Source organism: Zasmidium cellare (assembly GCF_010093935.1).
Source record: "Zasmidium cellare ATCC 36951 unplaced genomic scaffold M409scaffold_57, whole genome shotgun sequence".
In the NCBI taxonomy this organism is placed as follows: domain Eukaryota; kingdom Fungi; phylum Ascomycota; class Dothideomycetes; order Mycosphaerellales; family Mycosphaerellaceae; genus Zasmidium; species Zasmidium cellare.
In genome coordinates, this window is record NW_022987001.1 from 24781 (window position 1) to 50396 (window position 25616).

At 53.7% G+C, this 25616-nt stretch overlaps 9 protein-coding genes across 9 annotated transcripts; 6 read left to right on the forward strand and 3 right to left on the reverse strand.

Moving 5' to 3' along the window:
* Window positions 1-1509: 1509 nt before the first annotated feature.
* M409DRAFT_70900 (uncharacterized protein) lies at window positions 1510-2928 on the reverse strand (the record flags this gene model as incomplete). Its single annotated transcript, XM_033818953.1, has 3 exons — window positions 1510-1568; window positions 1628-2528; window positions 2587-2928. The coding sequence occupies 3 exons, from the start codon at window positions 2926-2928 to the stop codon at window positions 1510-1512; spliced, it is 1302 nt and encodes a 433-aa protein (XP_033660466.1).
* Window positions 2929-3620: 692 nt separating this feature from the next.
* On the forward strand, window positions 3621-4940 carry M409DRAFT_70901 (uncharacterized protein; the record flags this gene model as incomplete). Its single annotated transcript, XM_033818954.1, has 2 exons — window positions 3621-4696; window positions 4754-4940. 2 exons carry the CDS (start codon window positions 3621-3623, stop codon window positions 4938-4940), a joined length of 1263 nt encoding a protein of 420 aa, XP_033660467.1.
* Window positions 4941-6593: 1653 nt separating this feature from the next.
* Window positions 6594-8245, forward strand: M409DRAFT_70902 (uncharacterized protein; the record flags this gene model as incomplete). Its single annotated transcript, XM_033818955.1, has 3 exons — window positions 6594-7261; window positions 7316-7985; window positions 8039-8245. 3 exons carry the CDS (start codon window positions 6594-6596, stop codon window positions 8243-8245), a joined length of 1545 nt encoding a protein of 514 aa, XP_033660468.1.
* Window positions 8246-9840: 1595 nt separating this feature from the next.
* On the forward strand, window positions 9841-11564 carry M409DRAFT_70903 (uncharacterized protein; the record flags this gene model as incomplete). The annotated part of the gene is made up of 3 exons (XM_033818956.1): window positions 9841-10402; window positions 10453-11225; window positions 11301-11564. The coding sequence occupies 3 exons, from the start codon at window positions 9841-9843 to the stop codon at window positions 11562-11564; spliced, it is 1599 nt and encodes a 532-aa protein (XP_033660469.1).
* A 448-nt stretch (window positions 11565-12012) lies between these two features.
* M409DRAFT_29900 (uncharacterized protein) lies at window positions 12013-14195 on the reverse strand (the record flags this gene model as incomplete). Its single annotated transcript, XM_033809669.1, has 2 exons — window positions 12013-14093; window positions 14183-14195. 2 exons carry the CDS (start codon window positions 14193-14195, stop codon window positions 12013-12015), a joined length of 2094 nt encoding a protein of 697 aa, XP_033660470.1.
* A 591-nt stretch (window positions 14196-14786) lies between these two features.
* On the forward strand, window positions 14787-16918 carry M409DRAFT_29901 (uncharacterized protein; the record flags this gene model as incomplete). The annotated part of the gene is made up of 5 exons (XM_033809670.1): window positions 14787-15070; window positions 15142-15668; window positions 15733-16351; window positions 16421-16793; window positions 16856-16918. 5 exons carry the CDS (start codon window positions 14787-14789, stop codon window positions 16916-16918), a joined length of 1866 nt encoding a protein of 621 aa, XP_033660471.1.
* Window positions 16919-17255: 337 nt separating this feature from the next.
* On the forward strand, window positions 17256-18149 carry M409DRAFT_70906 (uncharacterized protein; the record flags this gene model as incomplete). The annotated part of the gene is made up of 2 exons (XM_033818957.1): window positions 17256-17780; window positions 17835-18149. The coding sequence occupies 2 exons, from the start codon at window positions 17256-17258 to the stop codon at window positions 18147-18149; spliced, it is 840 nt and encodes a 279-aa protein (XP_033660472.1).
* Window positions 18150-18955: 806 nt separating this feature from the next.
* M409DRAFT_29903 (uncharacterized protein) lies at window positions 18956-19876 on the forward strand (the record flags this gene model as incomplete). The annotated part of the gene is made up of 1 exon (XM_033809671.1): window positions 18956-19876. The coding sequence occupies one exon, from the start codon at window positions 18956-18958 to the stop codon at window positions 19874-19876; it is 921 nt and encodes a 306-aa protein (XP_033660473.1).
* Window positions 19877-20319: 443 nt separating this feature from the next.
* On the reverse strand, window positions 20320-21471 carry M409DRAFT_29904 (uncharacterized protein; the record flags this gene model as incomplete). The annotated part of the gene is made up of 1 exon (XM_033809672.1): window positions 20320-21471. One exon carries the CDS (start codon window positions 21469-21471, stop codon window positions 20320-20322), a length of 1152 nt encoding a protein of 383 aa, XP_033660474.1.
* Window positions 21472-25616: the final 4145 nt, after the last annotated feature.

Below are 25616 nucleotides of genomic sequence, written 5' to 3' on the forward strand. Positions count from 1 at the left end.
CGAGGATCGTCCAGGATTGGAGTTGATCCCGCAGCGTGCAAAAAGAAGCTCCGGCTCAGATGTGCTGTCGTCCAAGCACAGCCACACAGCCTCTTGTTAAGTTGTCCCGTTGTTGCCGACTGTGCAAGTAACGCTTCACACATTCGTGCAGCCATAGCAATGTGCACTCTGGCAAAGTTCGCTTCACTTTCTAATTTATATCAATGACACTGAAAGCAGGTTCGGCTTGAATATACATACCAGCAATCTCCGAAAAGGCAAGAATGCATAGCGATGCAATCAATTCTTCAGAACCAGCGTTGACAGCACATTCGAGCCTCACAGCCTTGCGAGCAGACTCTATCGAATGCCCATTATCTGTATTGCCGCCGCCCGCTGATCCAGCAAGAAGGGCAAAGGTTTCATGGAGGTGTTTCGGCCATTGTACCATCTCCGAGGCCAGCTGGTCGGGATCAAACAGGAGAAGGGGCTGGCCATGGAATTTCTGCAGATACTGGTCAACCAAGGTCGCCGCTGTCGTCTGTGAACCTGATGTTGGTGAAATTGTGCCGTCATCATTGGCAGACGCCGTTGGTGTTTGACTTTCTCAGCACTGCAAGTTAGATCGTCGTGTTCTCGCCAGAAATTGAGGAAGTGCCTACTTCAGCGCTGCCAGGATCTTATCCACCTTGCTCTCAATCGCACGAAGCCCTCCACTGTTGTACAACTTGGCTTTGCATCAGTTAGGAACACTCGCCCGGGAGATCAGTCATGGCCTCACCTGTGAAGTCACATTGCAGTTTCCCTCGCTATTGTCTTCCCGCGGAACGATCTTTCGTCGTTTCGCTCTTCTAGCCTCGACCTCCCTGTTTTCGTACCGACATGACTGTCCAAGTCGCTCACAATACGAGCAACGCGGCTTCTCGCCAGGACACTTGACTTTCTTCTTTCGACACGGCTGACATGCATGACTTGTTCGCTCTTGGAATCTAGTCTCGGTGATGATGTCCATTGCTCAAACAAGGTGAGGTGATGGAAAGGTCGGATCACGGATGCGGAAGACGGAAGATTGCAAGACACCTGGAAAGCCGCTCACGTGAGCGGACGAGAAAAGTGGAGACAGCCTGATTCAATCACAATCTGGCCTGGAGCGCACTAGGATACTCTGTCAGTTGGCATTTTCAGTCATGGATCAAGACAGATCTGGGGCAGGCTGTGACCATGTAGAAGTGGCTGCAACGATTTGAAGAGGGCGAGCCACATCCATCTTTCGACATCAATTCGACCTGCAAGACATAAACTCCAACAGCAACGGAAGGACATCGAAGAAACGCCTCTTCTATGAGTTCTACTGCTCAAACGCCGCATGGTAAGTTGTTTGCACTAGTTATCAGGCACTAAAAGGTGAAGGCCGCTGAACAATGGATTAAAGAGGAATCCAAGACATCTCCGGCTCTTGTTGGAAGTGTCGGACAGAACAGACGTGTGTTCGACAATGCCAAAACGTCTCGATTCAAAGCTGTCGCAAGCTTAAACTCCGTTGTTGGGATGCAAGGCTATCTCACATCCGTTCCTACTTTCAATACACACTAAGCGCAGCGTTAGCCAAAGCCCACTGCATATTGTCGGAGAGATTTCCTATACATACTCATCAAAGTCTCCTTGAACCCAAAGACCGGATCGCGATTCTCAATCGACTCAAACTCCTGCACCAACCGTAGAAGGAGGTACACACACTGCGAGATGACCTGCTGGTTGGCGGGACAAATCCTCGGACCACCGGAGAATGGGGTGAACTCCCAGCCTAGCTTCTTCCCTTCGAATCGCGAGGGTCGAAACGTGTCGAGGTCGGGTCCCCAAGTCGTCGTTTCTCGGGTGTTGGCGTACTTGTCGCACCAGACCATCGAGCCTTTGGGGATCAAGACAGGAGACGAACCATCTGGACCGCCTCCTCTGGGGAGAACAGTATCGCGGGCAGCCTGACGACGAGTCAAGACAATGGGGCTACGCACACGAAGCGCCTCCATGATCGTGTATCGAAACAAGGGTATGCTCTTCAGCTCTTCGAAGCTTGTAGGTGCTTTGCCGCCTAGTCCTTGCGCTTCTGCTCGGAGTTCCTGCCACAAGTCAGGCTGTCGCGCAAGTAAGAACAATGTATTGGCAAACGCCATAGCCGTAAGCTCTCTTGCGGTCGAGAAGATACCGAGAAGTTGGAATCGGAGTTCTACTGGGTCGGATACGTCTTTGGACATTCCTTTGAGTATGAAATAGCCCTTTCGTTGCTTGGCTGTCATATCGGCGTTGGTGTCACGGTGGCGAGCGATGCACCGGTCGATGTAGTCGTGGACTATCTTGACGTCTGCCATCCACTCGTCATCTTTCGTGTATTTGAACATCAACTTCCGAAATGTCCTCGTCGGATGGATTCTTTTCCCGTCACCAGTAGTCGCTCGATTGAATGCAGCGATGAAAGCATCTGCTTGACCGGTTCTGTCTCGAAGACTGTCGATGCTTTCGCCGAAACAAAACTCGCTCGAGCTGTCAAGGAACTAAATTAAGTATTAGCGGCTGCAACAAAAGAATACACCATCTCGAATTCGTAAATACCAGCTTCCTCAGCAACGGATGCATGTCAACTGTGCTCTCGTCTCGAGGGATCAAAGTAATCATCCGATCGACGAACTTCTTGAACCTCTCGACATCGTCCAACTCTGCGCGCTTGAACAGTGGATTGATCAAGTCCCGACTATGCCTCCATGCAGCTCCGTCCTGATTGATGATGTTGCTCCGAGAGAATGGAGTAACAATACGTCGCTCAGCGGCTTGAGTCCAGTCCTCCAAATTCGTGTGTATAGCTTGTGTGTTAGCAGGCTCCCCCGTAAAGATGCTCTTATTATTCCACGATCGAACTGTGAACGTCTTGGACCCGGACACTTTGTATTGCTCCATTCTCCAATCATTGTACCGGCCGTCTTTCCAAGCCTGCAAGTATCCACGATCCCAGTCACGGCCAAAGAGCTCCTTGTTTGGCCGGTTTACGATGGGCTCACAGCCAAAGCTTCATGCTTTGCGATCTCGTTGCCATCGAATAATCAAGGCGTGGAATATCCAGATAGCACCGACGACAAAGGGAGGGATCGAATCGAGATGAACTCCATGTTTGGGTCCAGTAGGTAACCCTATATGGTATGTTAAGAAAGAAAGGAATAATGAGTAGCGGAGGTATGGGGTTTCCAAGGCGACCATGAGTAACGTCCAAAGACCGTCCAGACGGGGCTCCCAAGTTCTTGAATGCGCGTGTTATCTGCTAGAGTCTCAATACAGTCGAATTCGCAATGTTGAAAATCGGCAATCATCCGAGTCTCCATGATCCCATATGTCTTAGATCGCCGGGAAAGGTAGTCTGGGCGATTCGAGTGATAGTGAGGTCGTAATTGCTGTATTCGGCAATCTTGAAGATGAAGAAGTATTGTATGTCGAATGATCTATGGTTCCTTTTCCCGTCCAAGTGATAGAAAACGTCCTTGGCACTACTCAGCCACGTGAGCGGAGGTTTCAGAAAAGTGGGTACGGCGAAGAAACAGAAGATACATAAAGACGATAGGGCGTAGTCTGAATCCGTTAAAACCACCACATCCAAGATGACCTCAAAAGAAAGTCGAATTCTCGTCGTCGGCGCCGGGGTCTTCGGACTGACTCTCGCCCTCGAGCTCAAGAAACGAGGCTATCAACACATAACCGTTCTCGATCGACACGCACCACCAGTCCCGGACGGCTCCAGCGTGGATATTTCGCGGATCGTACGAGCAGACTATGCGGATGCACATTACATGCGGATGGGCATGGAGGCGGAAGCTGCGTGGCGAGAGGAGTACAGCGCCTTCTACCGTAATTCGGGTATCCTGATCACGGCTCAGTCGAAGGATCATCCTTATGTTACGCAGACGAGGGCGTTGCTGGAACAGCAGCGTGCTGCTATGACGGTCTATGAGGACAACAGAGACCTGGGAAGGCTGGGGTTTGGAGGCAAGTTGGATAGGCTGTCTGGGTACAGCAGGCCTGCAGGTGGCTGGGTGGATGCAGAAGGATCGATTCGACAACTTGCTCAACATTGCGTTGATGCGGGTGTGGTATTCGTCACTGGTCCTGCTGGAGTGGTGAAGTCCTTGATTATCGTAAAAGAGGAGGTCAAAGGTGTGCAGCTAGCATCTGGAGAAGGCTTATTAGCGGAACAGGTCATGCTCGCAACAGGCGCTTGGACAACGCAGCTAGTCGATCTCAGTTTCAGTGCCGTGGGAACGTGCCATCCAGTGGGCTTCATTCAGCTGAATCCGGATGAAGTGGAAGAGATGAAGGATCTCCCCATCGCCATCAACCTCACAACAGGTTTCTTCGTCTTCCCGCCCACCGAGGATACTCTTCTCTTAAAGTTCGCCAGGCATGGATACGGATTCGAGAGCCGGCAGCCAGGTCCTAAGGCTGATGAGGTCTCTTCCCCAAGGATTGAAAGCAACGGGGTTGTGGCAGACTTTCTTCCAGCAGATGCAGAAGCTGCACTGCGAGATGGCCTACGGCTCTTTCATTCGACTTCAATCGCGGAGAGACCGTTCGACAAGAAGCGCATGTGCTGGTACACCGATACCCCTCATGGCGATTTTATCGTTGATCATCACACGACGCTCAAGAATCTTTTTCTTGCTACTGGTGGTAGCGGGCAGTGAGTCAATCCAGATCTGGTAGATCAGCCAGACCAACTAACGGATGTCGTTTGCAGTGCTTTCAAATTCTTGCCTGTCCTCGGTAGATACACGGCCGATGTGTTCGAGCGTACGGCATCGCAAGAACTTCGAGACAAGTGGGCGTTGAAGCCAGGAGACAAGTCAGTGCTGCTGCATGGTGATGGGAGTCGTGGAGGTCCACCGAGGCGGGTCTTGGAGACATGGGAGCAAGCCCGAATTTAGATCTTGACATGAGCTGTCTCGCAATAGAATTGACCAGTCCAGCTCATGGACAAAAGCCAATGTTTCTGCAAGTAAATCGAGCAAGGCGTGAAGTATAGAAGCTGACATGGTCCGCGCCAGATTTGTAAAATTCGCGGCAACTGATGCAGGAACAGTCATCAGGGTTTGCTCAATGCAGCAGATTGCCCAGGCCACGAGAACGAAGCGGTTGACGGCTGCAAGGCTAGCCTACTCCAACCTGTATCGCCCGGTGGAAGTCGTTGGGAACAAGCCATGGATGCTCATAATTTGATGACTGCGTCTTATAGCACTCACGACCACCAGCCACTGAATGATCCACGCCGTGGTAAGTCCGGCGCCTCGGGCGAAGGTCCGAAGCAAGGAGAATTGTCAGCATGTGATAGCGAGTTGTTTGGGGAACGATGTGTCTGGCGGCACAGCTTTCGCAAAAGCGATGGAACGCTGCGTACTGCTCTAAACGCTAGCTGCAGGGTAGTCAATCGACAAGGTGTTCCTGCCATCACGTGGCCACGCCCTTAGAGGTTGGTTCTGGGGTTGTACATGAGCCGCATGCTCGCTTACCCAACATTCATAAGGAATCCAGCGCCTGGCGTTCTCTTTCCTCCTCTTCCCGCAACTTCTTGGCCTAGCCTGGGCAGACACTGCACGGAAGCACATCTCAGGCTAGATTTGCGAACATCGCTCTAGCCGATGTTTTCGCCATGCTTCCTTCACCAAAATGTGACCCACTCGGCATGCTGGAATTGGATTTGTCGGTGCCCATGGCAGACCGACGATACGGCGCTGTGGGACTCGGCCGGCTCAGTCCTGGGGTCTCCAGACACAGCTGCATGGGGCTGCTAGACCTGCAGAGTTCTCCTCTGGGGCTCAGCTGAGGACGGAATGTCAGTACGATGCCCTGGTCAGCGCTGTGGTCCTCTCTGGCTGACGTCTGATCAAGGCATTGACAAGGCGTCTCGGCTGGCTGCCAACCTTTTCACGCCTCGAAGCTTGGAGGGGGGAAGAGTTGTCAGGCGCACCACATCCATGCTGTGTCCCTCCATAGTGTCTGCACGAGAAGCACGAACAACGCCATCACGTCTGCCGCGCACAGATCGGCAACGCCCAGTCGGTTGTAGACGGTGAAAAGGGGCTCGTCAATTGGCTGGCTGCAGCGTGGGGTCTCCAGAGTGGAGACCGATGAAACCCTGTCATGCAATCATCAATCGTCGTGTGGCGGCGGGGATGGGCTGCAGGCGTCGGGCGCCGTGAGTGGTGGGACGTTGTGCTGAAAGGAAGAGCCAATTCCTTTATCAATGCCGACTGCTGCTGCGTTTCGACACCAAGCGAGCAAGCTCGTCCGGTAGAAATACCTCGTCGTGTCCGTCCAGCAGCTAGAGAAGCCTGCTTCTTCGTTTTGGCAGAAGCAACGCCTTGGATTTCTTACGTCCTCTTGGCGACGAGCTTGAGGTGAGTGACAAGACTTCGCCCAGCCGCTGGGGTGCACTCTGGTCTCCAGACTCTCCACGTCTTTGTCTTCTCCAGACCCACGAGTTTGCAGTGTCAATCTCCCCATACTTGGCACCGTCCCCACGTGTCTGGCGCGTGTAACGATGGACGAACGCATGACTGACATTGGGGTGCACAGTCAACATGGCCGACGAAAAGTACGACTACGGCACCGAACGTCGCGATGATCCGCCTCCGGACTACATCGACGAGGCGGAGAAGATGGGCATTGTCAAGTACTTCGCTACCCGATTCTCTTCGCTGAAGCCGCCCATGGAGAAGCTGGAGAACCCAATCACACTGCTGCGAATGCTCAACAAGAAACAATGGCTGTTCTTCTCCTGTGCATTCATCGCTTGGACATGGGACGCTTTCGACTTCTTCACTGTTTCATTGACTGTTACCGACCTGGCCGAGACGTTCAACAGATCCAAGACCGATATCACATGGGGCATTACGCTCGTGCTGATGTTCCGTTCCGTCGGCGCAATCATCTTTGGTCTTGCTTCGGATCGATATGGTCGCAAATGGCCTTTCGTTGCCAACAATATCTTGTTCATTGCTCTCGAACTCGGTACTGGTTTCTGCAATACCTACGAGCAGTTCTTGGCTGTACGAGCACTCTTTGGCATTGCCATGGGCGGTCTGTACGGTAACGTGGCAGCAATGGCTCTCGAGGATTGTCCAGAGAAGGCCAGAGGTATCATTTCTGGAATGCTTCAGCAAGGGTATGCGTTTGGATATCTCCTGGCGACCGTCTTTGCACGTGCTTTGGTCAACACAACATCGGAGGGCTGGCGTCCACTTTATTGGTGAGTTATTCTTCACCGTTGTGTCTTCTCAACGGATACTTACGATTGCAACAGGTTTGGTGGCGCTGTCCCAGTTCTGATCATCACATTCCGACTTTTCCTAGGCGAGACCGACGCTTACAACGAGCGAGTTCGAATTCGAGAAGTCCACGACAACGTCGGCAAGACCTTTATGAATGAAGGAAAGGTCGCTTTGAAGAGGCACTGGATTCTCCTCATCTACATGGTCCTCTTGATGGCGGGCTTCAACTTCATGTCGCACGGCTCGCAGGATCTCTACCCAACTATGCTTGAGAATCAATACGACTTCTCCGCCAACGCTGTGACCGTTACACAGGTTGTAGCCAATTTGGGTGCCATTGCAGGTGGCACGACCATCGGGTACCTCTCCCAGGCGTTCGGCCGACGCTTCAGCATCATCGTCATCTCTGTCATCGGTGGAGCGCTCCTGTACCCATACTCATTCGTTCCCAACGAGAAGATCATGGCGGCCGCATTTTTCGAGCAGTTCTGCGTGCAGGGAGCCTGGGGTGTGATCCCAATCCACTTGATGGAGTTGAGTCCTGGAAGCTTGCGAGCTTTCGTTGTGGGTACCGCATACCAGCTTGGTAACCTTGTTTCGTCTGCCAGTTCGACTATCGAGGCTACCATTGGTGAGCGATTCCCGCTGCCAGACAAAGTCGAAGATGGGAAGACGGTGAAAAGGTACCAGTACGGCAAAGTGGTGAGTCTTCTGGTCACTACACAGCTTTCGTCTCATTCTAATCGTGTGCCCAGATCTGCATCTTCATGGGCTGCGTCTACGCCTATGTTATCCTGCTCACTTTCCTTGGCCCTGAACGCAGGGGTCGTTCAATGGCTGCCCATGCAGACCACGATCTGGCGGAGGCTGCCGGCCTCGACGCAATGGAGAACGCAAAGCATGGTGCTACGTATCGCGAGGACTCTGAGGTCGATGACCATCAGATTCGCAGCGTTGCGTGAGCAACTTGATCGCTCTGTTGATTCTTGGTTTATGAGATGAAGTTACGATTGGATTGTTAAGGTCGGCGGAAGGATCATGTAGTGTCTGAGTCGATGAATGATGCAACTTGAATGATCATGAACCCACTTGTGCACTGAAGATACCATTTCGTCGTACTTGATCTCGCAAGTGATCTCCATAACCTCTTCCAACATTCTGATGCTGTTGAAGTTCAGGCAGAGGAGCCGATGGTGCATTCGTAAGCTCTTCGCATTCAGAGGTCCAAGGAGACAGGCAAGGCATCCTTGAACTACAACAAAAGAGCACAATGCTCGGCAACTGACGGTAATGTTCATTGCCTTTCTTCATCCCTGCACCTTGGTCTTCCATTCAAGATCTCGACGCAATACTTCACCTCTCGATATAGTACATCCGTGCATCTTCGTCTGGGACGTGTCTTGAGATATCAACCCAAAGAGGTCTCTACGACGAGCGCGTTGCGACGGGGGAAGTGTAAGAATCTGAAAAGAGCAGGCTGAAAGATCGAGGCTCCCATTATAACATGTAGTAGTGGAAGCTTGAGAAGAGTAAATCTTCTATGCACAGATAAGACGACAGCAATATGTGTTCGCCATCAAGACCTTTTGAGCCTCCTGTCGGCTGCCGTCATATCCGCATCCACTGCTGATGTTAGCACCCACAACTTTTATAAACCAGACATTGGCAACCACCTCTTCAGGAACACGCGCTTTCGGGCCTTGTCAAAACCCCAGAACATCCTCTTCCATCTCGGCTCGGCCGTCCATCTCTACGCATTCTCTCCGAACCTGCTTACGGTCGGGGAACACGCTTCGCACGACGCGAAAAGCTTCTCTCGGGCGAGGGCCACGCCATCTGCAAGGAAGATCATGTCCACGAAGCGGTAACAGATTGACGAAGGAGGTGCATGCTGCTTAGAGAGATATGCTTCGTTCGCCAATCTTGCTTGACAGATCAGGCTTTCATGGAAATGCTCGGTTGACTCATCTACGCGGTGAGGTTTCCCAGTCGGCTCTTCCGATGAAGACAGCTAGACCTCGCGACATCGCAGTCGATGAGCTTCTTCTCGTAACTGCGGTCTCGAACAATTGATGGATCTGATGGAGATGGCCTAGGGTTCTTGTATCTGCTCGCGAACCTCGTGATGCTAGACACACCGGAACGAGCGGCAAGCGCGGCTCGGTGAGGCTCAGGAAATAGCGTTGTCCGAGATCTGATGAGCAATAGAAATTCGGACGCGAAAATCAACGGCAGATCCGATGAGCTGGATACGTTGACCAGCTCGTCCAGCAACAGATCATCAAAATATCAATACGAAGATAGCAAGAAGCAAACACGGACCGTGGACGCTTTCAACAAAAGCTTCGGCAAATGAAAGCCGACAAAGAATGCATTGTCAAACTAGCGCCGTCCTCGACGTCACCGACATCGCACGCTACAGCAGCAGTCTTGGGAGGAGTGCGCCATCGATAGTGCCGATTAGCCGTAGATTTTTCTCTACTTACTATATACATACATATCGGAGTCCCTGGCCCGCCATGGCTCTAGACCTGTCCCATCATCGATCCCCTGCGGCATGGCTTCCACCAGAGCCTCGTCCCTCCACAGCCAGATGGCCGACCCCGAGAAGCTAGAGGATCATGAACAGGACCAGCCTGAGCCTGAGGAAGACAAGACGCAAGAGAAAGATGAATCGCAGTCTCCTGGCGGTGACGAGCCGAACGACGACCACTTGCCACCGGACCTTCGTCGAACCATCACTCCAGGACACTCCGCGTTTCTCGTCAAGTTCGACGACAACGATCCTGCGAATCCGATGAACTTCTCGACCTTCAAGAAGGCATGGATCACGTTGCAACTAGGCTTTACGGCGTTGACGGCTTCGTTGGCCAGCTCCATCATCGCCCCTGCGGAAGGTGAAATCTCGAGTAAATTCCACATCGGCAGCGAGGTCACAGTACTCGTGATCTCGTTGTATGTGCTGGGTTTCGCTGTCGGGCCTCTGATGTGGGCTCCCATTTCGGAAGTCTATGGCAGGAAATGGAGTCTGATACCGGCTATGACGGTTCTTGCTTTGTTCTCGATAGGAACGGCTGTTGCTAAGAACCCCGAGACAATATTTATAACTCGATTCTTTGGTATGTTCGAATCCTCTTCCACCATATCCCTCTCGCTAACTCATTCCCAGCCGGTGTCTTTGGCTCCGCACCCGTGAGCAACGTCTCCGCCTGCCTCGGCGATCTCTACCAACCCAGCGCTCGCGGCATAGCAGTCACCTTCTACGCCGTCATGGTCGTCGGCGGACCAACCCTCGGACCCGTTATCGGCAGCGCCCTCACCAACAACCCCCATCTCGGCTGGCGCTGGACTGAATACATCATCGCGATCTACACCGGCTTCATGTGCATCCTCATCCAATTCGCCATGCCCGAACTCTTCGCCCCCGTCCTGCTCAAACGCAAGGCGAAGAAACTCCGCAAACAGACCGGCGACTCTCGATACTGGCACCCGCACGAACAAGAACGGATGCGACCTAGCAACATCGTCACGAAGTACTTCAACCGGCCCTTGAAAATGCTCCTCACCGAACCCATGGTCGCCTGCATAGCCGTCTACGCCTCCTTCGTCTACGGCCTCCTCTACATGACTCTCGAAGTCTTCCCCATCGTCTTCCGTGAAGAGCGAGGCTACGGCCCCGTCGTCTCAACCCTCCCCTTCCTTGCCCTCTTCGTCGGCGTCCTCTGCGCAGTGGGAGTCAACCTCACCAACCAAGCCTACTACCGCAAAGCCGTCGCGAAGAACCACGGCCGCGCTGCCCCCGAAGCCCGTCTCCCACCTATGGTCATCGGCGGAGTCTTCTTCACCCTGGGTCTCTTCTGGTTCGGCTGGACGTCCGCTCCGCACTACCACTGGGCGATCCCCACCGTCGCCGCCGGCTTCATAGGCGCCGGCTTCAATATCGTACGTCCCCCATCTTCCCTCCCCTTATACCACAGTTCGACGAGGGAGTTTATGTACTAACCGCCGCGATGTCAGATCTTCCAACAATGCATTAACTACCTCGTAGACGTCTACTCCATCTACGCCGCCTCCGCCGTCTCCGCCAACACCTTCCTGCGCTCGCTCTTCGCCTGCGGCCTCCCCCTCGCCGCAGGGCCCATGTTCAGGAACATGGGCGTGGGACCCGCGGCGAGTGTGCTGGGGGCGGTGAGTTGTTTGGGATTGCCGGTGCCGTTTTTGTTCATGAAGTATGGATTGCACTTGAGGCGCAAGAGTAAATTTGCGCCGACGAAGGATTGATTGATGGGATGATGTTATGAAGCGACAGTGTAATCTGTATCAGCGACGAGAAAGCATAGCGTGTACATTTAGATGACGAGAGCGAAACGCCGGAAAGATAATTTCGGGGACAGGCATATTTCCTTCTCATCTCCTCCTCAGTATCGTACAAGATCACCCCAGCTTTGAGTCCGGAGTCGCCGAAGAGCACCCATAGCATTCGTGTCGACAGTCCTCACACAGGGGGGGCAGCGAGACAATGAGGTGCTGTTCAGGACTACATGAAGTTTGGAGGTACCAGAAGCAGACTGGAGAAGCATGAAGCATACGAAGTCTGTTTGACGTTCATCTTCATTGCGTGCAAGCCATCACCGCTACTGGGTATCTAGACCCCCAACTCCTTCGACACCGCTTTCACTTTTCACCACCCCAACGCCTCGCTCGATTCAATCAATCATCACCATAGCCTCTACTTCTTCCCCGTATCCTCCTTCAAGCTCACAATTCGATTCAAGACCACCTTATCCGCAGTCGAATCAGCATCTTCCGCGAAGAAAGCCGTGCGCAGACCCTGAAACCTCACACTGCTCTTGTCAGCAGTACCATTCGCCTCACCCTCCTCCTTCGGCCACGGCGCTCGCTCCTGAATCTCGCGGAAGCCACATTCTACCATCGCATCCTTGTAGATGATTTCTGACTCGGGGTTGACGTTGTCGTAGTAGCCACCATTCTTCCAATCCAGCTCGTTCGGCTTCTGGGTCTTGAACAGAGGGTTGAAGATGCGGCATTCTGCTTTGATGGGGCTCTTATGTGCAGCGGACTCACCGACCCAGTGAATGCGGGCTTTCCCAGGTTTGACATCTTTGCCATACTGAGCTTTGATCTCGCTGACTTTGCCAGTGGCGGGGTCTTTGCTGAAGGAGACGCAGCTGATGGGGTGTTCGGCGTTGAGGAGGCCTACGCTCTGGCCAGGTGAGAGACGGAAGAAGTCGTGATCATCAACTTCACGGAAGTCGTCACGATCAATGTAGATGGTCTTGGTGAAGGGAACCTTGTGAGAGCCCTTGGCGGGATCTTTCGGATCGAACGGCACTTCGCGCTCTTCAACGTAGTCGTCTGGGAGGTTTTCGAAGGTGACCCTGATGGGGTCGAGTACTAGCATCAGACGAGGGACGGTTCGTTCGAGGTATGTTCGGATGGTGGCGTCGAGCGTATGGGTCATTGTGTTGGCGTTTGCTTTGGTGACACCAAGGTCAAAGACGAACTTTTTCAGAGCACCAGGCGGCACACCACGTCGACGAAGCGCTACGAGGGTGAAGAGGCGAGGGTCGTTCCAGTCTCGCACGACTGGAGGAATCTTGCGGCCTGTGCCATTCGTCGCCGCCTTTGCAGGTGCTGAAGGTGCCTCTGGTTCCTCGTCTCCGTCCTCAGCCAGGGCAAGCTCATCCACACCGTCTGCAGCTTCGTCCACCGGATCTGGAGCGTCGCCACCGATGGTGGTACCGTTGACAAGCATGGCAATTCTCCGCTTTGACAAAATGGTACCCTCGACATTCAGCCTGCCGTATTCTCTCTGCATGGGACCCTTCTCGTCGCTGCCTGGGAGCTTGTGATCGAGCGCTTCGAGCAGCCAGTTGTATGCAGGTCGCAAGGTCTCGAACTCGACAGTGCACAGACTGTGGGTGATGCCCTCGAAAGAATCGCACAGGCAGTGGGTGAACTCGTACGTGGGGTATATCCTCCATTTGTTGCCCGTCCGGTGGTGGTAGTTGTCCTTCTTGATGCGATATGCCGCCACATCCCACAGCGCAGGGTTGTCCGCCAACGACTTCAGCTTGGCCTTCTCTTTCTTGATCTCAGCGGTATCATCCTCTTTGACCTCGTACTCTTCCGGCTTAGTGCCCAGATACTGCTTCATGCGGAGATGTGCTGTGCCTGCCTCGTATTTGCCATCTCTCATATCTCGAAACTCTTCCAGATTCTTCTCTGCCGACTTTGACCAGTCCCCACACACCTTCCTCGGACCATGCTCTTTGCCTCCACGATTCTCCTTCACCTCAGCAGCCGAGCAATGACAGACGTATGCCTTTCCCCTCCGGATCAACTCCTCCGCCAACTCGTACAGGTGATCGAACTCGTCTGAGCTGTGCGTGATCTTGGCCGGCTCGAAGCCCAACCAGCTCACCATATCCTTGATACTCGTAAAGAACTGCTCCTCCTCCTTGGCGGGGTTGGTGTCGTCGAATCGCAGATTGCACTTGCCGCCGTAGGACTTGGCGAAGCCGAAGTTGACGGTGATGGCTTTGGCGTGGCCGATGTGCAGGTAGCCATTGGGCTCGGGCGGGAATCGGGTCTGGACGTCTGTGACCGGCTTCTCGTTGTACACGCCCTTGAGCCAGCCCAGCTTGAACGGGTCGACTGGTTCCGCGGATTTGGTGGACGCTGCGCCCGAGGGAGCTGCTGACTTGGCCGCTTCTTTCTTCGCCTTGGCCGCCGCCTTCTTGGCCTCCTTTTCTGCGGCGCGCTTCGAGACTTTCGGTTCTTCTGGTGCTGTGGCTTTGTTAGGGATATCTATTTCATTCTCAATGCGGTATGAACAATTCGAATTGGGAGGTGTTGGTTGGGATATGAGTACTGACCTGGTTCTGCCATTATGTCTGTATGGTGTTACAGTGCTCAGCGGCACGGGAAGAGCGTGATATGGGGTTGTATTTGAGTCAGACGAAACAAGCCATGACTCCAAAGAAAGATGCGCTCGGCAGACCTGCCATTTTTCAAGCCCCGCCAACACAATCTGAAACACGCCAGTTCATCCCAAACATTCACTTCACCTCCCATCTCCACCTCGCATGTGACACGCTCACGTGCCCCTCATCACCCATCGCTATCACCAATGCCAAGTCTACCTTCCTCGGTCGCTCCTCCAATCTCATCTCATCAAGCACCACCGACGCTCCAGAACAAGCTCGATCCCGTTCCCCGCCATCCTCCCGTGCCTCGCAGCCTTTCCCGCCATGCATGCCGCTCATCTTTCGCCCTCAATGGCCTGGCACAATTGCCACGACTTCATCCCGGCTGACCCTATTTGCTCGGTCCCATCTCCTTGCGTTACGCCACTTGTGCCCATCTCACATTGAAGGTATGCGTTGGGACATGCCAAGATTCGTGTGTATATATTCTTGCCCTTCTTCCTCTCCTCTATTCTGCTTTCCATCGCGTTTGTACAACTTTGTGAACCTCGCAATGCGCGTTATTACCATCTTCGTCGCTGCACTCTCCGCCGTTCGAGCGAGTCATGTCTTGCATGAACGAAGGGAAGGCCCCGTCCACGCCTCATGGCGCCAAGGTGAACGTGTAGAGGCTGATGCCATCATCCCGATGCGGATTGGCTTGAAGCAGACCAACTTGGAGGCTGGCGTGGAAAGACTCAACGCTGTTTCTCATCCGGACTCTGAACAGTATGGAAAGCACTTGTCTGCTGAGGAAGTCAACGATCTTTTTGCTCCGTCTCAGCATAGCATCGAGAGGTCAGTGTATTCGAGACCATTCCCTGTAGACCTGCACACACTCTGCCGAGAAGTTGACAGTGTGTTTGTAGCGTCCGCGACTGGCTCATTCAATCCGGCATCAATGAGACTGCAATCGCCCACAGCGACAACAGAGGCTGGATCGCCGCAGACGTCCCTGCCGGAATTGCAGAGGACATATTTCGCGCCCAGCTCTACGAATATGAGAGCGTCAAGACTGGTTCCGTCCGCATCGGATGCCACGAGTACCGCCTCCCTGCCCATCTCGTAGAACACATCGACTACGTCACACCCGGCGTCAAGATGTCTGCGGTGCTGAAGAAGCGGGCGAAACGATCGCAGTCTTGGGGAGATCACTCTCACCATCGCGGCCCGTACTGGAAACCCACTCGACACGGGCAGCCTCCACATCATTACCCGCCTGGTTGGCCTGGTGACCTTCCAGAAGATGTCCGGTATTGCGGTGGCAACATTACACCTGCTTGCTGGAGATACCTGTACAAACTACCGTTTCCGCACATCAATGACTCGGTCAACGCCGCAGGTCTCTTCGAGCAAGGCGACTACTTCGCGCAGTCCGACATCAGCATGTATTTCCGTTCCATCCGACTACTCGCCGAAAGTTGTGTCTGTGGACGGTGGCCAAGCACCGGTCGCTGCAGACGACCCCAATAACGGTGGAGGATCCGACCGCGACATTGATGTTTTGACTTCCTTGATCTATCCGCAGAGTGTGGTTGTCTACCAAGTCGACGATGCAAATTATGCGCAACAAGAAATCGCTCGCTACAAGCTCTTCAACACCTTTCTAGACGCTATCGACGGATCCTACTGTAACTACACTGCATACGGCATCACCGGCGACAGCCCTGGCATCGATCCTACCTACCCTGACCCTGCACCAAATGGGTATAAGGGACAGCGGCAGTGCGGCGCCTACAAACTGACAAGAGTCATCTCCATAGGCTATGGAGAGTCCGAGTTGGACTTCCCAAAGAACTACGTACTTCGCCAGTGCAACGAGTTCATGAAACTTAGCCTGCAGGGACACACCATCCTCATTACATCTGGGGGCTTTGGCTTTGGCTCTGGCCCAGGAGATCCCACTCCGAGCGGGTGTCTGGGCCCTCTCGAGAATGTGTTCAATTCCATCTATCCAAACGGTTGCCCCTGGGTAACATCGGTGGGCTCCACCATGCTGGGCCCAAACCAAACCGTGAACGAACCCGAAAGCGCACTCCAAATGGACGTATATGAGCCGGGCTTACCAGAGGCCTTCAAGTACTTCAGCAGTGGCGGTGGCTTCAGCAACTACTTCCCAACGCCCGACTACTAGAAGCGAACGGTCAGTCAATGGCGCCGGTTCCACGACCCTGGATACCCGAATTATGTCGCCAACGCCGACGCCTCCAATCTTGGCGCCAATGGTGGTCGATATAATCGCGCCGGGAGGGGCTGGCCGGATATCAGCGCGAATGGTGCATACGTGCCCTACTTCGTCAATGGAGAGGAGGACACAGAGTCTAGTAGCACGATCGCCGCTCCAATTGTAGCCAGTGTGATTACCTTGATCAACCAGCAGCGGACGATTGCGGGCAAGGGGCCAGTCGGATTCATAAACCCTGCGTTGTACAACAATCCATGGATGTTGAATGACATTACGAACGGCAGCAATGCGAATTGTCAGAGCGATGGATTCAAGGCGGTGCAAGGCTGGGATCCGGTAAGTATCGCGTCAATTTTGGATTGGGTGAGACGAAGATTTGCTGATGATTTGCTCTACAGGTCACTGGACTGGGGACGCCAAATTACCCCAAGATGCTGAAGTACTTCATGAGCTTGCCGTAATGCTTGAAGAGACTTCGATCGAGGAAACGAAGGAGTGGCTGAACATAGTCCTGTTGTTTGTGAGCATTATCGGAAAAGTCATGTATCAGAATTGAATCTAGTCGTTCGTTGCTGGTGTCGTCTAGAGAGCAAGACGTGAAGTCGACAACCCCGCATTCCAACCCCCCCGCAAAGCCGTGACATCACTTGGCCCAAGCTTCACATCCAAACATTCACTCGTGAGCTCTTCATCATTGTCACTTCCTCTTTCGCATGTGACGGCGCACTACAAGAAGCTTCTTCCTTCCCCATCTTCTCTCACCGCCGCATGCCACTCCTCTCACGACTCACCACCAAGATGGCCTCCACCACCCCGCTCTCCGAAATCCCCACCCTCACCCTCCTCTACAAACTCCACAAACTCGACCGCTCCGACACCGCATCCTCCTCCGCGACCTCTCGCTTCAACGACAAAATCTCCATCGTCCGCAAAGACATCACCAAACTCGAGACCGACGCCATCGTCAACGCCGCCAACGAATCCCTCCTCGGAGGCGGCGGGGTCGACGGCGCCATCCACGCCGCAGCAGGCCCCGATCTCCTTGACGAGTGTCGCGAGCTCGAGGGTTGCGACACGGGAAGTGCCAAGATCACGGATGCGTATGAGCTGCCGTGCAAGAAGGTCATTCATGCGGTGGGGCCGGTGTATGGGAGTGCGAAGAGGAAGGGATTGCATGCGGAGTTGTTGAGTGGGTGCTACACGAAGAGCTTGGAGTTGGCGGTCGAGAATAAGTGTAAGAGTCTGGCGTTTAGTGCGCTGAGTACGGGGGTGTATGGATATCCTAGTGGTGAGGCTGCTGAGACGGCGATCCAGGCTGTGAAGGTGAGTTGCTGAAGGGTTAGAGGTGAAGATGAATGGTGACTGACACATGCACAGGGCTGGCTGGAGGAAAATGACAAGCGCGCGGAGAAGATCGAGCGTGTCGTCTTCTGCCAGTTCATGGAGAAGGACCAGAAGGCATACGAGAACTACATTCCGAAATACTTCCCTCCTGCTGCCGAAAAGAAGGCGGAGGAGTCAGAAGAGAAGGTCGATGCTGAAGAGGATGGACAAGAAGGCGCAGATGAGGCTAAGGATGAGGAGGTGCAAGCTGAGAAGGTGCCAGACTTGCCAGAGGTGCCTACCAAGGAGCCCGCTGAGCCCGACGAGCCTGAGCCTAAGAAGCAAAAGCTCGATGATGGCAAAGACTGAGGAACGCATTATGAGTGCACATGAACAGGAACAGGGGAGAGATTGCGAGAGAAAAGCATGACTGAAAGCGTTGCATTTTAAGATACCCCTTTGCATTGGTTTCAAAATGAAAGGCTTCAAAACATGGACTGATCCAGGCCGCAGTGTTCCAACTCGATCTCTCTTCTAATAGACCTAATTGCCCAGTCGCTTATCGAGGTCGTGCTCAAACACACCAGGCTGCACGGTGCAGAGCCCCTGTCCCGACTTCGCTTGTTCTGGATGAGAAGGAAACCGAGCTCGCAGACTTCAGTTCAAGCCCCGCCTGTGGCATTCAGGATACTTATCAGTTGTTCATCATCCACGGCTTCAAATGACCGGACGGTCTGTATACTGTTTCATGTAATCAAGGCTCTTGGCTGAAGCTCTGAGCTCTCTGCAGAAGTGAATCCTTCTGAAAGAGCGCGGCGAATAACAGCGGTGGCTGAAAGAAGGCAACCAACAGGTCGGCTGGCAGTGACCGTCACGGTTCGCATGAGCTTTCGCTATAACCTCTGGGATCTGCTGCTTGGAAACACCAGGCGACTAGTCCCCTCATCAGGTGTCGTTTCACCGCTCTCTGTTGTCATCCTCGTTGCCATCTCCGTCATCCCCTTTGTTCGTATAACTAGATCCCTACCTTCGCTCTCCTGAGCCTGCTATCGTCTTTCATCCTCTCTTATTACTACCACTTGCTCGTTCGACGTCACCGCCAGAGACGTGTGGGAGGCCGCCTCCACCACTTCGGAAAGAATGCATTGAGCCACGACAGCTGTGCTCCTCTAAGCATGTCGCTTAGCTTGGTGTTCACTGCCGATGGAAGGCTACAGGATAGGGGACGTTGGATGGAAGGCTCGCCAGCAACACCATCGACAGGATACCTAGACACTCAGCGACCAAGGCCTGACCCCAAGCCTCCATACAGCTGCAACAGCATCAAGCCTCAGAAACACACCTTCTTCCGCCTCGGCCGAGTGTTCAGATTCCCGTGGTCGGAGACGGCAGGGACGACCGCATTCGGCACCTTCCACAACGCACACGAGTTCGTCCGAGGACGCGAAAACGGCACACACATATACCAGAAGAATCGAATCTTTGTGGTCATCCGAGAGGGACAAGAGTCGTGCACCGTGTTGCCCATCACAACGTACGGGAATCAAGGAGTCGCAAAGCTATTCGTGGACAAGTCGCAGCATGGTGTGATATACACAGGGACAGAACCCACTCCTATCACATACCAGGAAGCACTTCGCCCTGGGTCCCTTCAGCAACATGCTATCCGTGTCATCGGCGACCAGCCGACCTGCACTCTTCATGCAATGTCCCGCATCAACTACGGACAAGTCCACACCGTTCATCACAACGTAGAAGTCGAGAGCATCGGCATGGTCCACGAAGCCTCTCTTCCTTATCTGCTGCAACAATTCAGAGGCGTTTGGGTACTTCCTTTTCTGGACATCGTTTCAGACCATCGTCCGCTTCGCCCTCCTACAGTGGCTACCGACATCTTCCACGAAACCCAACCACCGCCGCCCTCTGCCAACAATGCGGCTCACTCTCAACTCGGGGATCCCCTTCCTTCTGTCGGTATTGATATCCCAACGACACATCAACCACCACCAACCACATTTCCATTGCCAAACACAACCGGTCCCGAGGCGATACAAAGTACCGCAGCGCACTCACAGCGCGCTGTCGGAGACGGATGACCTCGACTGCAAACAACACACTCTTTCGACACTGGCACGACCGGCAATGCTCATCGTACGCCGGGCAATCGTCGCCGCCGCGGACCCAGGTATCCTGGGCCGTACCACGGTCGTCGCCATCATCAGCATGCATCGTTTTCAACTTACGGAGGTTGACCGACCTGTTCTATCGCTTACGCGGTAAGAGCAGCGGCTATACTCTCGTCATCTTTTTGGGCTTTTGGGAAGTTTTATGACTGCGACATTGTTTTATCGAGATTGTACGGCGCCTTTTCCTTGAGTAACCAACGAATCGTGGAGAATGTGTGGGTGTTGCTTGATTTACAGACGCTCGTTATGACATTGGCGTTGGGGTGTTTGGTAGTCTAGTTTGAACGCAATACAACGGCCTGACCATCACACACTGCTTCATTCTTTCGTTCACTCTTCGTCTTCATCTTCGTCTATTCGTCTGAGCTATCATTGTCCACTTGCGTGCTTGGACCTGCAGCTGAGCGGCTTGCGTTGTGCGGTCCTGTCGCGGTGGCTCGACTCGACTGACCAGAGACTGAATCCATCCAGACTCGCCTGAATTGTGCTAACAGAGGTTCCAGGGATTCCGGGTGCACTTTTCCGAACGTTGCGACCTTGAGGTTGTGTTGGATGGTGCTGACGTGTGCAAGGTTGAGCCGAGTCAAGGGATTCAGGCCATCGGACTTGTCATCTGGCACAACTCGAATTGGGACGGCTCTCATCGGCTGCTCTGCGAAACCTGGCAACTCTTCTCGAGTAGGGCTTGGGGCATCACGACCAGTGTAGATTATGGCGTGATCAGACTTTTTGACGCCTGCCTTTGCGACGCCTTGTCCTCCGTAGCTGGCGATAGGTAGGACAGTACAGGATTTGTGTCCTGGTCGGATCACAACAAAATATCTCACTTTTGCAAAAGAATCCTGACCCTGAGCATCCAAAGTGGCACCGCTGGGCAGCAGAGTGCTTGACCTAGAGACTCTGTTTCTTATTTCGCCAACAGGTTCTACCCACAGAGTTTTAAACACGCGGCCCACGCAAAAGAAGTCTTTCTTTCGTAGCTTGAAAACCGGGTGTGGCGACTCAGTCTCGACAGGTGGTCTGCCATTTGGTGTTTCGGTATCTCCAATGGGCACTTGGGAGAGCGTTGGATTCATCGAGCGACCTGTTACCGAGTTTTGTGGACGGAGATCCATGGGCTGGACGCCGTAGCTCGGCGGACGGTCAGTCGGGACGAGGTTGCCGCGCTGCTGCGATACACCGTATGGCGGGGGAGTATTATATGCTCCAATCATTGACCTAAATCCAGAGTCCCCTGCACTCGTATTCATATCAAGCGCCGCCATCGAAGATTGGAGGCTTGTAGCTTGAGGGTAGTAAGGAGCAGCAGATCCAGGTGCAGAAGGACCCGGTCCTCGTCCATACGGAGTTGGAGGACTCGGTGCAACATTGCTAGGTGCGTAACGTGGTCGAAGGCCGCCGCGAGGATGGCGTGAGCCGTCTTGTAGCACGTAGTCACCTGTTCGGACATCGTAGTAGAAGTATTTCTGCAGAGTCGGACTCCATTGCCATTGCAATCTTTCCATCTTCCATCTCGAGGAGCGTTGGGGCAGATCTGGACTTGACGAGTGTTGGACACAAAGACAATAAAACCCAGGTTGGGCTCGTCGTTAGCTCATCTGCAAGGCGGCCTGATGAAGCACTGTCTGATGCAGAGGGTCGTAGATGCCTGATGGGTGCCTCTATCGCATCAGGCTATGTGCAGCTCCGCCCTGGTAGAGTATAGATTGCGCGAGCATGTGAAAAGGGGCGGGTTGTCTTTTGATGGGAGTGAAGTGAAGTCGGACGTTTCCATCGAAGTAATCCTGCAGGCAAGCTGAACATAGTCGTGGACTCAACGCTTGGCCTGGTGCACGTGGCTATGCCGTTTCGGGTTAGCCCGTTTTTGCTGCGCCTCATTGTGACACTCCTCTCACCAGACTCTACCCGACTTATGATATCGGAATCCTCTACATTGTGGAATTGAGGACACACTATGAAATCACCGGATCACACCCAACATTTGGGCGGTCTGCCATTGCTGTGGAGAAGACACGCCTATCATTTCAACTCCGGGCCCATCCATCGACAGTCGAAGGCCCCAATGCACTGGCTTTTCGGGGCATCTGGCTACGGACTCGCTTTCGATCGATTGAGGAGGACTAAGTAGAACTGGGAGTGAGTCCCCCGTATCTACCTCCAACCGCCCACACCCTCCCTGTTGTATACGAGGTCGAACTGTCGAGGATTGTAACACAAAGGGGTGCCATTTCCACAGGCCACCCACCGCAGAGGTAGATTGTTGCCGTTCGTCCATTCCTCGAACCTGCTCTGTCATCTGGCCGAGCGGAGTGGCCAAGCTGGGCTATTTGGGCGCTACTGCGTTGACTCAACTCCTCTAGGCTCTGGCTGCCGAGGCAGTGATGTTGTCATTGATCAGATGGCAGCTTTGGGAGAACTACACTCTGGCTGGCTTACCGTGGGAACAGATGCAACCGCTGATAAAGGGAAGATGATGGACAGCCCCATGAGAATAGAGACGCGGCTGCCCAGTCAATGAGAGGACAGCACACGAACTGTTTAGCAGCATTTGATCCTCTTCCCACGTCCTTCTGGATAGATCCTTACTGATTTGTGAGTTACTTCGGACATTGCTGCAGGGATCGTTCCCATTCCATACTGCCGGACTGAGCCTCGAACGTCGCAGCCTCGTCGCCAAAACGGAGCCCCGACATAGCAGCGTGTAGCTTCATACACCAGCTCGAGGGAAGCATCGTCTGAGAAGACAAACGGAAATCTTATCTACAGTGCGAACCGCCGTCTTCCCGACCTCCAGCTTAACCCGAGCCGCCTCTCACATGCCTCGCTTTACTCCTGCGTTTCCCTATCACGTTCACGCTTTGCTATGGCGCTTTTAGCACGAGCTTTCAGATGCTTATTAGCATACTTTGCAGCAATCAACATTCATTCACATGCACCCCCGAACTCCGCTGGACCCTGGACCGGTGCTCTACTTAAGACGGCCTTCTCTCTGCTGGCAACCGTCTCTTGTTTCTTCCACTACACACCACGACAACCACTCTCTTCGGCATACAGTACCCCTTCTATCCTCTCAACTCCATACACATTCATACATCACAGACTTCTTCGCATACCACAACATACAACAGAGCTGCCACTGCCAACCCCATCAGCTTCACGACGCTCGACACTCCAACCTGCTATACCTCGACAGCACTTTTATACTATTGCATCTGATCTTCCACCATGCGGTTCGCCTTAGTAGCTCTGCTACTGGGTGGCAATCTTACTGCTTGGGCTGTTACCAATACCACCCAATCCGACATCGCCGCCACCGCTGAAAGCTCTGCACTCTCTTTATCCCTCTCTACAAACCTCGACAATGGTGCGGCTTCCATGAGCGTGGCCACTATCCCTCTTTCTGTCTCTTCCACTGGCTCTGCTTTGGCTGTCTCGTCCAACCCAAGACTGACCGACGACGTCCCCAATCTGCCTCACGGAATCCCGTTCTCTGAGACCGCAAACCCGGCAACTGTCATCACGAGCGATTCTGCATCTGCCTCTGGAGGTTCTGCCGGTGCTTCCACGACGATCACGGGCCAAGCCCCCGACACCACGGACTGGTCTGCTCTCGGTTGCACCCAATTCGCGACTGTCAGCGGCATATTGTCTCCGCTCTGTGTTTTTCAACAGACCACTGACGAGACGTCGATTTGGGCGTCGCAGACTGGAGGATCTTCTGGAGCCACCAATGTGACTCCCGTTCCATCGGGTCCCTTCGGCAACAGCTCGTCCGTCCAGGCTATTTCCACGAACCCTATTCCCATCACGCACACCGAGGAGCCACACCAGCCCCTTCCTACGTCCTCGAAGGTCACCCACAGCTCGTCGCACCACAGCACATCGTCCACGAGAGTGCCAACGACGACGACCCAGCCGATCCTACCTCCACCGCCTTCGTGGACTGAAGTTCCCAATCCGTGGCCATCGACAGTTTTCTTGAACTCCTCGACAACCGGTCATAGCTCATCGATGCACAAGACATCGTCCACGAGAGTATCAACAACGACTTCTCAGTCGATCTTGCCTCCGCCACCATCCTGGACTGAGACCCCGAATCCATTATCATCCACGATCTTCTTGAACTCTTCCACGACTTTCAAGACCAGCACGAGGCCAGCTTCGCCTATCATCCCGGTTCAGGATACCTCGAGTCCAGCCAAGTCCCTGACGAAGCCTGGCCTTCCCAGTTTGTCCTCGTCGCATAGCAAGCTCTCATCGCATGGCCCACAGTCAGCTGGAGGTTACACGATGACCAAGAACATCACCGAGACTGTCCACTCGACAACGACTATCCCAGTCTCTCATCCTGCGCCCAAGCAGACGGTTGTCACTACCGTGATTCTGACGACTTTGGTATCTACTGTGACAGCAGACCAGCCCACGAGCCCTGCTTGCGTGGACAAGACGATTACGTCGACCCGCACTGTGACGAAGCACATTTCGCAGCCGCAAAGTATGTTCAACTCCTCAGCGCAATGAGAACCTCAAACTGACTTCTTGACAGAGCCAAGCCAGAGCCTTGTGATGCTCTCACAGCTCAGCGATGGTATGACTTCTCACAATCGCTCTGATATGATGCTAAAACTCCGTATGCTAACACGCAACCAGGGCAAATCAATGGACCTCCAGTGACCCTCCCAACGGTTTCCACAAAGCCTCACCATGGACCAATCGACCCATCGTCCCTGTCGTTCCTCGGGCCACCAAAGGTGACGCCCTCTCATTCCGCCATCATCGACCCGCTGCAGTCGACGTCGACTCCGAGCCATCCACTGCCATCGATGGGCTTCCCACACGGTCCACATAACGGTACGGTTACCAAGCCTCACCACGATGGCACGGAGACACGCAACCCGGACGCTCCTGTTCCTTTCCCGACGCAGTCGTTCTTGAACGTCACTTCGCTGCTGGAGCATGGCTCTGGACCCAAGCCGGCTCATCAGCCAACTTTGAGCGTCTAGACGGGGAAGTGAGGACTGCCAGGGAAAAGATGGGACCATGACGAGAGCGGTCAGACAAGGAGGTTGGAGATACGGTTTGCCTTTCACGAGTTAGCGGTCTTGGAGGATGCCTGCTTTCAATGAGCGTTGTACCTTTACATTATAGTCTAGACAATTCAAAAGCGAATGTACTATAACCCACATCCGCGCCCTCCCCTTCCACTCTAATGTCTTGCAGCAAGCACCATCGAAAAGAACCCATCCAAGTCTTCGCAGACCAACAAATCCTCATCAAATTCCCATACCTAACCCCTTACCGTCCTGTCCTTCCCTTCCTCATCCCTGCAACACTACAGGCTGAAGAGCCTATCCCATCTGGTTGGAAAGACGCGCTCATCGCTCAGTAACCACATCACCCCGCCCAGCAACCGCAGCGGGGGGATCAGAGGTAACTGCCTGCGCGGGCTCCGATGCTCGACGTCCGATGGCCTGAGAAAACATTAGACATTGGCAGACTCCAAAAGCTGTCTAGGTAGGAGAGAAAAGTATAGTTGGTTCGGCGTTGTCGACTGATTGGGCTATGGAGCCGATGGCGCTTAGGATGAGGAGCGTGAGGGTTTTGAGGAGGTTCATGATGTCCGAGATGGAGGTGATGGTGTTGTTGTCTG